The sequence below is a fragment of the Ciona intestinalis genome, unplaced genomic scaffold, assembly GCF_000224145.3.
Source record: "Ciona intestinalis unplaced genomic scaffold, KH HT000121.2, whole genome shotgun sequence".
In the NCBI taxonomy this organism is placed as follows: domain Eukaryota; kingdom Metazoa; phylum Chordata; class Ascidiacea; order Phlebobranchia; family Cionidae; genus Ciona; species Ciona intestinalis.
Window position 1 is genome coordinate 1 of NW_004190443.2, and position 15570 is coordinate 15570.

Below are 15570 nucleotides of genomic sequence, written 5' to 3' on the forward strand. Positions count from 1 at the left end.
GGATAAAAGGTCACATACGTGGTAACTCGTAAGCGGGCACAAGGTGTATGAAACAGATCACCCGTGTTATAACGATTGCTGTCGTTGCCCCGCTATGCGAAGATAAACTGGTTACATTCATTCAGTGTAATTATCTCCCTTACCATATCTACGTCGTTCACCCGCCACGTCACAGCGATCACATTCCTGCCACGCTGTCCAATGCCATGTAATCCAATCTATGCCATATCGACCGTTATCATGTGGTTGTTCATCAGCATCAAGGTATATAGTTTTCATATGCAGCACGTCTACCACGTTAAGATGGTACACCGCTAACCGATGCATTTGAACGTGCCTGGATTATTAAATGAATTTAATTCCGTGTTTTCGGTAACGGTAAATTCTGTAAATATTCTTTGTTTACTACCAAATAGGACGAAAATATAATAAAGACATGTCCCATCTTGCCCCACCGTACTATATAATTTGTCCTATCTTACCCCACCGTACTATATGGTAAAATATACGTAATGTGTTATTTATATTCATACAAACAAATACCTGTTTAACGCAGCTATGTTGCAGATCCAGATTCCAGAATCTTCTACTTGAAGTTTCGTAATACGTAGCTCGGTGTAGTTTTGTTTCTTAACATTATCTATAATCTTTGTTCGGTCCTATATATATACAAATATACAAAACGTTTGGTTGCAATTATTTCTTGCATTGCGGATAAACAAATTTGAATGGCCACTTATATAGTAGGGTGGGGTAAGATGGGACATATTTTAATATACTTTCTTGTCCCACTTTGTAGTAAACATAGAATATTTACAGAATAATATAACCGTATCCTCACCACCCCAAATAAGCGTTGTTAATTGTTTAAAAACACGGAAATATGGGACACCATATGCTATCAGTCCCAGCTTACCCCACAGTAATATACTAACCCTAACGTCAAGTACATGTTTGTATTTCCCAGCAGTCAATCGTTCATGCAGACAAGAACATATCTCAGCGTCGACCGATTTGCCCTCGCACACCACCTCGCGGCCAGTTACGAAAAACTTTAACTGCATAGAAACAGGTTAATATAACGCAACACATGTTTTTTTTTATTTATCTCTTCGAATTCAGTTACGAATATCAGATCAATTAACCCAACGAAGAGAAGGGAATTAGCAACAAAACGACAGTCGTTAAATACACGCTACGGGTAAAAACTCACATACCTCGGTCGGTGGGTCGCAGGCTCTTTTTCGAAACCTTATTTCGCCGCATTGACATCTGTGATATGCATTGCCAGGCCTCATCGTGCTCCAAGCACCCCACACACCCCATGTGCCAGAGTACGAGGGACCATCGCATGGACAAAACCCCCACTTTTGGTCCACGTCTACATCCGAGGTAGTTCCACACCAACAGCTGCCACGGTGCTCCGTTATACACGAATCGTAGGTTCGGCCTGACGGGTACAGAATGATATAATTTAATGCAGCTGCTGCTGAGTAAGACTCTAAGGATACCGTGTACCACATGTAATCCCATATTCCCTGATCGTGTTTGGAACAATTTAACGACGTTCTTTTAGATTCGTGGGGATACTATTATATAATTTTTTGGATATTCTTTTATTTTCCACGAAATGGGACAGCGGATTGATAACATGTCTTGTTTTACCCCCCACTATAGAATATGTTGATTGCGCAATAACACTGTATACACACTTATAATTAATAAATCTCCACCTTTATAGGTAAACGGGAAATGACATGGGTCTCCAGGCGACGTCCCGTATTCCGCTAACAGTCGAACTCCAGGTCGAGGTTTTGCACAGGGACAGAATCCCCATTTACCATCATCGGAAAATTCCTGCTGCGTGGAACACCTGAAAGAATAAGATGGAGTTTACTTTGCACATTTTATACTTAAAGTTGTTGCGTTACCGAGGAGCACAAAGTCATCGCGAATAGATACAATGTTGGCGGACAACGGCAGTCGTTATACCATGAGTGTTCTGTTTCATACACCTCATGTCTGCTTACAAGTTACCACGTATGTAACTTATTTATCCTCGCATGGCAGGGCAACACAGTCGTTATAACAAGAGTGTTCTGTTTTATACACCTCGTGCACGCTTATGCGTTACCACCTATGAAGCTTTGTGAGTTTTTAATGTATAATCTTTGTAGTATTGTGATACGTTAATAATATTTCGACCAGCAGTCGCCTGTCATTCTCTACCGGAATCTGCACAAGTGAAATGAAATCGAGTGATATTTTTGTCTTGTACTTTGAATGGGAAAGCACATGGTGAGCCCTCGGCGTTACCGCTTTGCGACAAGATGGCGTTGTCAGCATTGTCTCGGTTAGTATTCTGTTGTACATATTAAAGTATTTGCCCAGTGCCGTGGCAAAGTAGTTAGCGCATATTTCCCAATCTCATAGGTTATAGGTTCGGGGCTCGATACTGCTATCATAGCGGGCATGTGTGCGTTTTATAAAAGTTACATATATGTGGTATAACTCGGCACAAGGTGTATGAAACAGAACACCCATGTTATAACGACTGGCGTTAACCCGCCATGAGAGATTAAATGAATGATAAGTTATTCCTTCATTCTTACAAAAGTTAAAGGTTTTATATTTACAGCGAAAAGACACAACGTTGCAAAAATCTCACTTTACTGTCAATGAGAGCGAGAATCCATTGAGATAGACCGTCTCCCGCTACAAGAAGGGTGGTCCATAGTTTGACATTTTTCAACAAAGTACTTTTCTCCTTCCTCGCTTCTGTGGTTTCACTATCACACAACGGGCAGTTTATAGAGACATTCAAGTTTTTAAAAACATCAAGAAATTTCATTTCAGGTGTTTTGGGGCATTCTATATTACTCGATGAAACTTTTGCAGTGCTAATAAATATCCAAACCAACCAAATAATGTCCATTCTTTAATTTCTTCGCAATTTTATTTATATTTTCAAAATATAAAGATGTCTCTATATGACGTATTTATGACGTAACAAAAAGCGCCACTAACGGCGCTAGTAATCTTTTCTCATAAAAATCTCCAAGAATGCTAAAAGTAAATGTTGAAGTCGCGCCCGAGAATTTCAATAAATGTTTGCAGATGTAGTAGCAGAAAAGTGAATCGATTAGTAACTGTCGCTATTAGTAAATATATATCAACGTTTAATGCTTAAGATATGCAGACCTATATGTTTTTATCAGTGAAAAAAATTTTTAATAGAAATAAGTATTTGAAATTATTTTAGTGTTTGAAATTTCACTTCATCTGATTAAGTTTATTTAATAAGCGTCAGGTGTGCCTGGGGTGGCATGTCACACAATTTAAAAACTGGGGTGACATAATGTGTTTTAGTTCCCTAGTTTTACAATTTAATACTCCCAGATTTTACCCTGCTGTTAGGTGACTATACAAATAAGAAGAGCCAAAGTATATTGCATTCACTACATTAATCAATGAGGTTCCCTATGTTTGACAACTATGAGTGTAACTGTATTTTAACAATGTCACCCCAGATTTTGTTAAAAGTTCAAAAAGTGTGAATCCCATTATAATAAACCTATCTTTGTTTCCACACAACAGCAACTGTATTGTATAAATCTATTCACACGAAGCAAAGATCAAGTTTAACCAAGCAAAGATATCAATGGAATTATAAATATGGGAGATACATGTCGCGAGCTCCCCCTCCCCCCTGGATGGGAGGAAGCCATTGATTTTGACGGGAGGGTTTATTACATTGATCATAACTTGCAAAGAACTTCATGGATCGACCCTAGAGACAGATTGACAAAACCTCACACTTTCGCTGATTGTATAAGCACAGGTGAATGAGATTCGTTTTTGATATTACAAAGATATTATTTTAAGAAACTTTGATTTTAAATTATAAAAAAATTCGTATTTATGTGTATATTAACTTCTTTCATCAATGAAGATGGTTTAGTTATTTTACTCTGCCAAACGTTTGTGTCAGAGTATGTTGAACGACTTCCTTAATCATTTTAACAACTTCCTGGCTGGTTTCTAATCAGTATCCCATAGTTTAAAAGGTTTCACATTGCATAGTAATATTGTATTGATCAAGTTTTGTATGTACTTCTGTTATCTGTAAGCGTGTTAAAATGACTAGTTTTATAGTTACCCATCTTTTAAATTTTGTAAACTTTTTCGAGCTTTAGTACCGTTACCGAAAAGCTATTATATATGGGCTATATATAGAAACTCATTCATACATTAATGTTATTTTTATGTTCTCGTACAGAACTTCCGATTGGTTGGGAAGAATTTCAAGACAAGGAGTTTGGGGTTTATTACATTGATCATTTAAATCGTAAGTTCTAGTGATACAGATAATGTTTAGCAGGGGTCGGATTAGCAGCGCATGTCTCATTTTTCACTTTGTTTAATTCGATGTTTGCATTTTTGTGACCAGGTGTAGCAGTTGTGTTCTGTGAGGTCATAGAGCAAGTCTACTTCTAGCCGGCCGTTATGAGTGGCCTCTCTAACTTTCAAACCCTAGTTTTTACTTTCTAAAATCATTGTTAATTTCAGATCTTACATTTCATCCCCATACCTACATATGTTTATACTTTACATTCGTTCAGTGGGCGCCACATTGAGTTTTGATAGCATTTAATTTATTCTATATATATATAACTTGTTTGCTGGGCTAATGTTTTTCCTATTTCTACATGGCTGCTTTAAACAAGAAAGATAAAAATAAGTTTGAAAAATATTTTGATTGAAATATTGGAAAAAGTTTAAAATTCATTAATATTTAGTTTTTACATTTATTGATCACTAACAAATATCCATTTCAAAGTTATTACAAATTTAACTTTCCCAGAATCAAACCAGCGTGAAGACCCTCGTCAGGTATGGCACGCTCACCAACAGAAGATGCTGGAAGATTACTTAGAATCCACCAAACATGACGTACAGGTTGGAATAAACTTATTATATTAAACATTTCATGCACTACATACTTGGTGTTAAGGTGTTATTGTATTTTCAAATATTAATATATATAGAGAAAGTAAAAAATATATATAGAGAAAGTAGAGTTGTTTTGTTTACAAAGCAACAAACTATTTTTAATATTTTCGTGAGCCAAAACTATTTTCAAATATTTTTGTAAGTCAATTCAGTTACTTATATTTTTGTATAAGTCAATACTCCTTTAATGTATTTTTCATTATTTTCTTAAATCCAAAATAAGTTTCAAAGATTCAAATTAATTTTTCAATATTTTCGGAAGCTAAAATAGAAAATGCTTTCAATTGCTTCTGAGCATAAAGGAGATCAGCGTAAATATCAAACATGAGATAACGTGATGACGTATTCAAGTTATTTATCGTGTGTATACCTGGTATAAAGACCCCTCTGTATTACAAATCAAATATTAAAAGCCCATAAATCATTAACTCAATTGGCATGACCAATAGTAACAGCTGACTCAATAAACTAAATTTATTTAGCCTGAATTCTTATGTAATAAAAATTCCTTCCGGCTTGTTTGTTTTCGCTGTTTTGGGGCCTTTTTTAATTGTTGCGTTAAAAATATTGTTTTGTTTTGTGTCTATATATTTATATCATTTGTTATTGAAAATTAAGTAATAGTATGCTAAGGTAATAGTTTTAGATTTATTTGATTTTAAAAAATATTTTGTAGAAGTTGTGAACTGTCCTATGTATTGTGCGCAGTTGTAAAAATATACATTGGAAATCTTGTGCTTTACCTATATTAAATATCATTGGTTATTACTGATGTAATAATATTAGACTTGTACCATTTGTAATAACATATTGTGGTGCAGGTTATAGTATTTTGTGCAATGTTTTAGAAGTCTTCTTTAAATGGTTAGCAATATTATAATTAGGTATCACACAACCAAACCTAGTTGTTGAAACAGTCTAATCACACAAGTGCCCCTGTGTTATAAGGTGACTCCCAGTCAACTGTATAGCCCCTGGCCGTTTGCTGCTGTAACATAAACAATCAAGTCTGTCACTGTCAGTGGAATTTTCCGATGGCTCTAACTTGTTGGCTGGCATTAGTTGTGTGTGGTGCCCATAAGAGTCCACTCAAAGAAAAATTCCACCTCTCTCTCTAAATAACTAAATAGAATAAACATTTACGTTGGGCGATCCATAATTTTTCTAAAGTTAAATAGGTATTTAAAGATAGATTAAAAGGCATTTATATTTATATTATATCTATTTTACAAAAGAAACAAAACATGATTAAGATTCGTTGTAAACCAGGATCGATTTAACTAAATTTATAAACTGCTTTAAATAACCAGTTCTCCCGTTGTTAAATTCACTCGCATTCATTTCTTACATCACAGCTGTACAGTGTTAAAGGAAAATCAATGACATTTGTTTTATGCTTGTGTTGTTTTAGCAGGGTTTGCCTCTCGCCACTATTATAGTTTGTTTATTTTTGTTAAGCTCGGCAAAATATATGTAATTTTCTTAAAAACAAATTTAAAATTATTAAAAAACATTTTAAATAAAATGTCTTGCATAGTTGCATTCATATAAAAAATGTTATAACACCTATTTATTACAACTTACCCAATAGAAATACAGTTTATTTAGTTATCACAGCAATGAGTGACATGACTAGATGACTAATAACAAACAAAAGTTAACGATAAAAAATGTCTGAATGGCTTTTTATTCGTTACATGTGTTTGTTAACTCCATTGTTGACCAGTAATTGAATACTCAACGTATTTGTTGAGTTAGTCTGTTTGTGTAGGTGGTAATTCATGAGGGATTGTTGGACCATTCTGTAATGTCTGGAAATAAACCTGGTTTATTTAACCAGGAACCCAACTGTTATAATCTCATTTTACGATGTTGCTTTATACTTAACTTAATCCAAATACCATTTCTTCATATTTCCCGCATACATATATGGTTTGAATTTGATATTCCAATGCTCTTTCAATAGCTTAATTTAAACAATCTTCCATTGTCTGTTACTTCATAATATGCGAGCGCTATTCAATGATGTCATAAGGAATTCCTGCGTTGTAACACGAGATTGTTTCACCATCCACAATTGAAAGTTCGCTCTTCTCGTTATTGTGACTTTACAACATTGTTTGTTGCGCAACTGGTCCCTTTTATCTTTGTCTTTTTTTCTAACTTTCAATTCAGTATACTTAGTAGGGCCAGTGTACTTAATATTCTAATTTACAACTGGTTTCTTTTATCTTTATATTAATATGGGGTAAGATGGGATACTGTTAGCACCTAAACACATATTTCCTGATCTTGTTTTTAACAATTAAAAACGCTCTTTTAGTTTAAATATTCTTTGTTTACTACTAACAAGTCCCATCTTACCCCTCTTTACTTTACTTACAGTGTTAAAGGAAAAACTTACCCAATAGAAATACAGTTAAAGGAAAATTGAATTTTTAACTTTCAAATTAATATGCACGGTAGCCACTATAATTGAATTTTAATTTTTAAATTTTATAATAAACTAACTGCAAGTTAAGGCAAACCAGTAGGATAAATATTCCTGATCATTATTTTTTCAAAGGTTAATATTTGCAATTCTTGATCCAGATTCCAAATAGAATATTTAGTTTGTGACCAGACATTACAACTCATGACTGTAATATATGGTCTAACAATTGGTGGTATTTAACAACTTGTATACAACTATTAATCATTGTTGAAATATTTGCCTGGTATGTAATGTGACAATAATTCCTATGTCTTGTTTGAAACTATGAACGTGTATTAAGATTTGTAAAAAGTTTGCTTAGTTTTTGTACCTTTTGAGGATTCATTTATGTATATGTTTTATTGTATTTGCGTTTAGTTTTTACTTTTAAGTATTTAAGTATTTTTTACATTTTGCCTAATATTTTGAATTTTACATAACATTTAATTTATGTTTTTAAATTATATTATTGCACTTTGAGTTTTATTTATGAGACATACATTACAATTAGTATTTTTGAATCGTTCGCACATAAAGCATCATCTTACTTAGCACAAGACCAATAGTGTGGTTTTAACGATATATTCTCCCCGAGCTACTTTTTCATGCCTTCCATAAGTGATGGCTGAAGTATGCTTGAGAATTCCAAGCCCCCTTATGTTTGTAGCACCACTTATCATTCCAATGCCGTAGTATCTCATAAGGATATTAATAACACACCCACTAACTGGTATGTGGCTTCAACACTACACAATCTAAAATCACCATAATGTAATATTCTATTTCTCCATATATATATAAATATAATCTAAATTTATTATTTAAATGCACATTTTTAGAAGTTTAACTTCAAAATAATTGAACATAAATGGCTCATTGTTTGTCTGCTAGATGTAGCGACCACGCTTCTTCCTCCCAATTAAATAAAAGCATTTTTTAACCACAAGCGTGTTTTAACAATTATATATATATTAATAATAATATATATATCGCTTTTTAAAAATATTTTTGTAATTTTTAGTTAAAAGAAGAAGCTGTGAATGAAAAAGCGGTTGAAATTGAACTTGCAAAAAAGCAGGTAGAATATTTTGTAAATTATCAGGTTAACGTTTGAGCTAAAAAGCAGTTTATTATTTTGTTAAATATACATTTATATATCTTTTTTGTACTCTGTTCCTTAATTTCTCACATTTTATCTTCAACTTGCAGATGCATAATTTAAAAAACCGAGTGATCAGAACAGAAAGCGCGAAATCGAATAGAAGTTGTAAGTTAACATTGAGTTATAGTTTGTTTTTAAAACCTTCTGTGTTTTCAAATATCCAATTGCTCAGCTAAAAAGGCTCCAAACATTGCACGATACATAATAAATGCATGAACGTAACTTGTTCATCCTCACATGGCAGGGAAACAACAGTCGTTATAACACGGGTGTTCTGTTTCATACACCTCGTGCCCGCTTACAAGTTACCACAAATGTAACTTATTTATCCCCACATGGCGGGGCAACGACAGTTGTTATAACACGGGCCTTCTGTTTCATACACCTCATTCCTACTTAGGAGTTTTCACGTTTGTAACTTTGTGGTTGATTGTTTTAGATCGGGCAAACTAATCAGTAGTCACTGTGCCATGCCACCAAACCAAATCGTAATCATAAACTAAACACACATCTTCTACAACAGTAAACAGCGCTGAAACCTCATGTTCGAATTGGTCGATTTGTACGAAATACGACCCCGAGCAGGTGAGAAGTGAACTTGATGCGATGAAAAAGAGGGTTGTTAAGTTGAGGAGAGAATTATCCGATGCGGAAGTCGATCTTACAAATGCAAGGAGTAAACATCAACATTGGAAAAAGCATTGGTACGTTAAGTTAACATAATGTGTGTATATAGTACTGTGGGGTAAGGTGGGACACTGTTAGCACCTACTTTCTATATTATGTTAAAAAATACATCTTGATGTAAGAACTTAAAAAATTGAATAAAAAACAAATATTTTTTTTTACTTTTTACGTCGCTAAAAATGGAATTTAAAAAAAAAAGTGTAGAGTACTGTGGGGGAAGATGGAACACTTTTAGCACATAATATTTAAATATCCTGATCGCGTTTTAAACAATTCAACAATGGTCTATGTACGTAGTGAGGATAAGGTGTAATTTATTGAATGTTCTTTGTTTACTACCAAATGCGACAAAAAATAGAACGAAAAGGTGTCTCATCTTCCTCCACCCTACTATACATATGTGTCATGTTTGTATTGATTCAGTTTGATTTTACGAACAGGAGTGCGTTCCGTAGTGATGAAGGATTGGAGGTGTTTGACGCAACTTCTGTACAACGAGATTTACCGAGTAAGTCATCGGATGATGAAGAAAGAGAGAGATTGATCAACCAACTGCAAAACACTAATGATAAGTAAGTTAAGTATTATGTTACTTCTGCTACCAGGCATAGTATAAAAAATCTTTGTAAATTTAAATTTATGCGTTTCCTGATTTAGTCTTGCCAAATGGTGGATGAAACGTCTACAATACACCAAGGTTTTTTCCACCAAATTAGCCGCTAAAAGGTTATTAAGTTTAGTATTGTGGATTTTTATAATGGAAACCTCCACATTTATAAAGATTATTAACACTATGCCTGGATGTGGATTTTTTATAATGGAAAGCATTCACAGACGCCTAACATGGGTATGCTATGGAATAAGTTAAGATACCATATGTGAATAATCTGGGTACACATAGTAACATATTAATTGGTATTAAAGCACCAATTAAATGTAATAACATGGATATAAGGTGTATGAAAAAGAACACCTGTGTTATAACGGCTGTTGATGCCCCGCCATGCAAGGACATATTTGTTACAAACATGGTAACTTGTAAGCGGGCACGAGGTGTATGAAACAGAACACCCGTGTTATAACGACTGTTGTTTTCCTGCCATGCGAGGATAAATTTGTTACATACATGGTAACTTGTAAGCGGGCACAAGGTGTATGAAACAGAACACCTGTGTTATAACGCCTGTTGTTTTCTGGCCATGCAAAGATAAATTCACATTCATCCAATATTTTCCAGGATCGCACATCTTCGAGAAGAGTTAAGATCATTGGAGGAGATGGGTTCGGCGGATGGGAACCCGAACACCCTTCTTCTTATATCGGAGAAAGAAGAACAATTGAACGAATTATACGCAACTAATGTTGGGGTGACATCCTCTGATATCGAACGGAGGTCAGCGAACAATAAATGCAAGAAGTTGGAAAAAGAACTAAGGTTTGTGGGACTTTTAATCAAATAATAATGTTTTATTTATAACAACAGATAAAAATGACTGAATCTTAATGAACAATCGGAAGCTTTTAACTAAATGTGGAAAAGTTGGGATCATTGTTTAAATTATTCTGCATAATCTCGATTAATTTTTTGTTTATGAATTCTTCTACATTGTTGGTATTTAACTTGTGATCTGAACAAAGTATAACTGTTATAGCACATATGTGTATATATTTAACATATATGTATATGATTCTATTGTATATGATGACATACATATGACGTATACAATATTCAATACAATTTCTATTCTTTATACAAATATACAGAAACTCCACAATTACCAAATTACGCACGAAAGTGTTTCGTTTATCTTAAATATTAATAATGCCCATAAAGGTTTAAAGTTAAGAATGAACAATTGCACATAATAATATATAAACAGTTAGTTTTGTACATCCGCCCTACTATTCCAAGAATACTAATAACAAAGTGTCTCAAATGTTCAGTATAGCAACATTTTCTCCTTACTCGTTATAGTATACCAACCTTTAAAAGATAATTTCAACTTTCAAATTTACTCGGTTTAAAGTCGGGATAATCAGTTGGTCGTCTGCCAACCCTTTTATTACTTCATGTCTGTTAGAGGTTGGCAAGTAACGGAAACCATTTGTTTAAGCAGCGTGGCTAATAAATTGGCGTGTATTTTGTGAAATTTAATAACATGGTTGTTTTATTATCTTGCTTGGAAAAAAATTTAAATCAATTTTTTTTTTGAAGTTTTTTTTAGCATTAAAAAAATTCATTTTTTTTATCTTTAGATATTTAAAACAACCAAGACGTAGGAATTAATGGTAAAACAACAAACGCGTATTCTTTAAAAATATTTAAAATTAGTTTTCCTAAAAAGTTGGTTAAAAATGCGCCGTATTTTGCGCGAATGCCGCGTGGAAAATATTAAGTCTGTAAAACTTGCGTTGAATGGATGTAACATACAAAGTCATACATGTTTGTGTGAGAAGCTTATTCATATAACATTCCTAACTCAGGGGGGGCGCTTGTTAACCATTGTTCGGTAAACAACACATCACTGTGACGTAACTATTGTGCTTTATCGTAGCTTGCCACAACGTAAAGGATAAATACCGACTGTGTTTTACCTCCGATGTCCAATTATATTACGGTTTCGATAAAATTACTTGTTTTTGTTGGCAGGAATGCCAAGGATTTTAACAACCGTGAACTTGGCGAAAGATTGAAACGTGTGGAGCGACATGAGAGCGTACACAAGCAGCTTAAAGATACGAGGGAACTTGCCAGCCGTATTGAAACCAAACTTAGGAGGTATTTCCTATTTTGGATATAAACTAACTGATTGAATGAATGTAACTTTTACTCTTGCATGGCGGGGCAACGACAGCTGTTATAACACAGGTGTTCTGTTTTATACACCTCGTTCACGCTTACAAGTTATCACGTATGTAACTTATTTAACCTCGCATGGTGGGGCAACGACAGTCGTTATAACACGGTTGTTCTGTTTCATACACCTCGTTCACGCTTACAAGTTACCACGTATGTAACCTTGATGGTGAATATTTTTGGCAATTTAAACAACCCATTAGTGGCCACTAGGTTGGAGCAAATAAGGATGATAATGCCAATAGATATAAACGTTATATTCCGCAGTTTATCAGCCAGCAGTATGTCCATTTCGTCCGCTTCAAGTCATGGCTCGGTAACAGCGCTCACAACTTTGGCGCAATCTGGTCGATCAGTCAGTTGCGAAGTATCATCGCTATGTTGTGGCAACTCTACCGCCACCCAGCGACGACCACAATCGTTCACACGACGTAATAACTCGATGACAAAATTACAAGCTCAAGTTGTGAGACGGAGTATAAGAAAACATAACGGCCACCCTGATCGAAGTAAGTTATGTTTTTTCACTTATTTTCATTTTTATTTTTTTCATTTTGAAGGTGGTTTATGTTTTCACTCTCTTTTTCGTCCCATATGAAAGTAAACAAAGAACATTTACAAAATTATATAACGGTATCCCCACCACTCTAAAAGAGCGTTGTTACTTGTTAAAAACACGATCAGGAAATATGGGATAAAATGTGCTAACGGTATCCATCTTACCCCACATCATATATTTAAAACTTTCATTACAGACGGTGTCCCAACGAAAACGTCACCCAACCAACTTGGTTCGTCATCATCGGCCAACTCGGACTCCGCTTTTTCATCGTCTGGTCCTTCCTCTACTGGAGAAGTCTCTTCGATTGGTTCCACGCCACAAACGCCACCTTACGACGATACTGATCGCAACCCTTTCACCACAAGGAGTCGCACAACGACCACAGTTACCACGACGACCACCCTCCCCGGTAGCACGCTGAGTATAAGCAGTAACGGGAGTCATTCAACGTCCCTGACGTCGAGTAAGAGCTCACTTATAAGTCGTGGATCTTCCATCAACTCGCTTGGTGTAATAGACGAAGCCACGCCCACCCCATCAATGATGTCAACAGCTCGATTATCAAATCCAGATACTCGCGAATTTATTTTGTCGAATTCGCCAAATTTTGCCGAGTTAGCCAACCCTTACCCAAGGCCGAAGTTGCCCGACTATCACGAACTAACTAAAGAGTTCGCGGCCAGAAAACTGAACGATTGTTCACCGTCGACGGAGCAACCTAAAAACTATGTTACAGAAATCCTGATGTAGTCATAAAAATTCCGCCGAAAACCCCACAAATTGTAGATCATCCCCGCGCCTTCTAATTGCCATGTCGTTTACCTTGTCCTATAGGTTGAAATGATGATCTACCTCGCCGTTAGGTGGCGGTAACACTGTGAACGAGTTTGGTGGACACTGGGATTCCGTCTCAGTGCAATCGACGAATCGAATATTTAAACGTGAAAATAAAATATAATAAGACAAATTCGTGTTTCTTTTAGGTTTCTGATTACAAGACCACCTTTTTAAGGTGGTAAGCTCAAAATATACCTTGCCACACTTGCTGCAAGATCCAAACTCCACTGGCAATCCTTTGGTTCGAATCTCGACGTTGCTAACATTGTGGTCGTTTGTGTCCTTGCAATGCTTACTACAGATATGTGGTCTATAGGCACTTAACCGCAATTTCACCAACCCAGTGGTCACTAATGGGTTGTCCAAATTGTCAGCCATACAGAAACACAATCACCCACACAGTTACGTAACTTGTAAGTGGGCACGAGGTGTATGAAACAGAACATCTGTGTTATAACGACTGTCGTTGCCCCGCCATGTACGGATAGATAATATTCATTCATTCCAAAGGCAGCGGATTACAAACAGTAATATTTAAGTTGCTACTTTAATGATAGCACCAGAACAGTTCTGCTCACTTTTGGTGTAGTGTGGGCGTTCGGGGAAAGCCCCTGTAATGGTGCCTTGTAAGTAAATACATATTACAGAATACTGTATTTATATCTTCGAAAACGATAGCTAAGATCATAAAAGCGTGGCTGTTGTATCTTAACTAGGTTATGTGTTACATAAAAACTGTTTTAGATAAGGTAAGCATTTCAGTGATTCAGTATGTTTTAGATTTGGTTATTCAGTATAGAGTTTATAAATAGATGTTGTGTGTTGTATGTGTGTCTGGCTGCGTAGCTGTAGTCTTATTCTGCTGGAGTCAATGCTGCCAGCTATCTTTTAGTCATTCACTCAATTTGGATGTCAATGATATATATTAAATGTAATTGGAGTGCATATATATATAAATTGGTTTGGCACAGGGTTAGCCAGAGGTTTTGGGTTCAAGGCCTATCGGTATCACTACTATGGTGTATCTCACAGTATCTGTCTATGGGCAAGACACCTACCAGCAATTGCTCCAATTCAGTGATAGCTTCTTGTTTGTATGAATTGTTACATTCCTTTAATTAAATCTAAAACTTGTTAACCTAAAAATACTCACTAATGGTTAAATAGCGAGACAGACGAGAGACACCATATGTATTTGGGTCTAGGCGGGTTGAACATTAATTTGAGCACCGATTTAAGTTCTTTCACCTGATTTTAAAAAAAATGCCAATGCTACCATATACCACAGTTGTAGAAATAGTTATACAAATGTATGTAACTTATTCATCCTTGCATGGCGGGGCAACGTCAGTTGTTGCAACACGAGTGTTCTTTTTTATACACCTTGTGCACGCTTACAAGTTACCACGTACGTAACTTATTTATTTATGTAGTTGGAGGGGCTTGGGCAACGAGAGTCTTTATAACATGGCTGCAGCGCCAGTATTCAGGTTCATGCACCTTATGCCTTCGATTGTTTTAGTAACCATTAACTTTTTAGTTACTAAACAAACATTGTAGAAAATATTTTTCAGGATTATGTTTATGTAGACAACCCAATAGTGACTACTGGTTTGGAGAAATTGCTGTTAAGTGTCTTGCCTAAGGACACATACGCCTAAAACTATTGCCTTGTAACAACAGCATGATATTGACCCTGCTTCCATTGTGGGTGTATGTGTTCTGCAGTGAAATAGTGGGTTAATAGACTGCTGAATACCACAGTTTTAAACATTAAAACCCAGTGAATGAATGAATGTAACTTACTTTATCCACGCGTGGCCGGAAAACGACAGTCATTATCACATGAGTTAACACCTCGTGCCAGCTTACGAGTTACCATGTATATTACTTTGTGGGTAATTAAATATATTTTTTTTCTTTTTTTTTTTATGTATGGCTGATAATTTAGACAACCCATTAGTGACCACTGGGTTGGA

The 15570-nt window shown here is 35.3% G+C and overlaps 2 protein-coding genes across 2 annotated transcripts; one reads left to right on the plus strand and one right to left on the minus strand.

The window, feature by feature from the left end:
- Positions 1-143: 143 nt before the first annotated feature.
- On the minus strand, positions 144-2922 carry LOC113475146 (the record flags this gene model as incomplete). The annotated part of the gene is made up of 7 exons (XM_026838849.1): positions 2669-2922; positions 2206-2362; positions 1734-1873; positions 1218-1450; positions 936-1058; positions 544-659; positions 144-337 (listed from the first exon to the last, which is right to left on the minus strand). Coding segments are annotated over exons 2-7 (823 nt in total), but the record flags the coding sequence as incomplete, so codon positions are not given.
- Positions 2923-3601: 679 nt separating this feature from the next.
- Positions 3602-13721, plus strand: LOC100186141 (protein KIBRA). Its single transcript, XM_002129477.5, has 11 exons — positions 3602-3841; positions 4280-4348; positions 4865-4959; positions 8508-8564; positions 8696-8753; positions 9172-9352; positions 9776-9907; positions 10573-10770; positions 11986-12114; positions 12460-12701; positions 12948-13721. The coding sequence occupies exons 1-11, from the start codon at positions 3676-3678 to the stop codon at positions 13502-13504; spliced, it is 1884 nt and encodes a 627-aa protein (XP_002129513.1). The 5' UTR covers positions 3602-3675; the 3' UTR covers positions 13505-13721.
- Positions 13722-15570: the final 1849 nt, after the last annotated feature.

Bases quoted from the DNA above. Each gene is read 5' to 3' on its own strand.
- LOC100186141 (XM_002129477.5), top strand. From the start codon at position 3,676: ATGGGAGATACATGTCGCGAGCTCCCCCTCCCCCCTGGATGGGAGGAA. The intron at 3,842-4,279 runs GTGAATGAGATT...GTTCTCGTACAG, and splicing joins CGCTGATTGTATAAGCACAG to AACTTCCGATTGGTTGGGAA. The intron at 8,754-9,171 runs GTAAGTTAACAT...CTTCTACAACAG, and splicing joins CGCGAAATCGAATAGAAGTT to TAAACAGCGCTGAAACCTCA.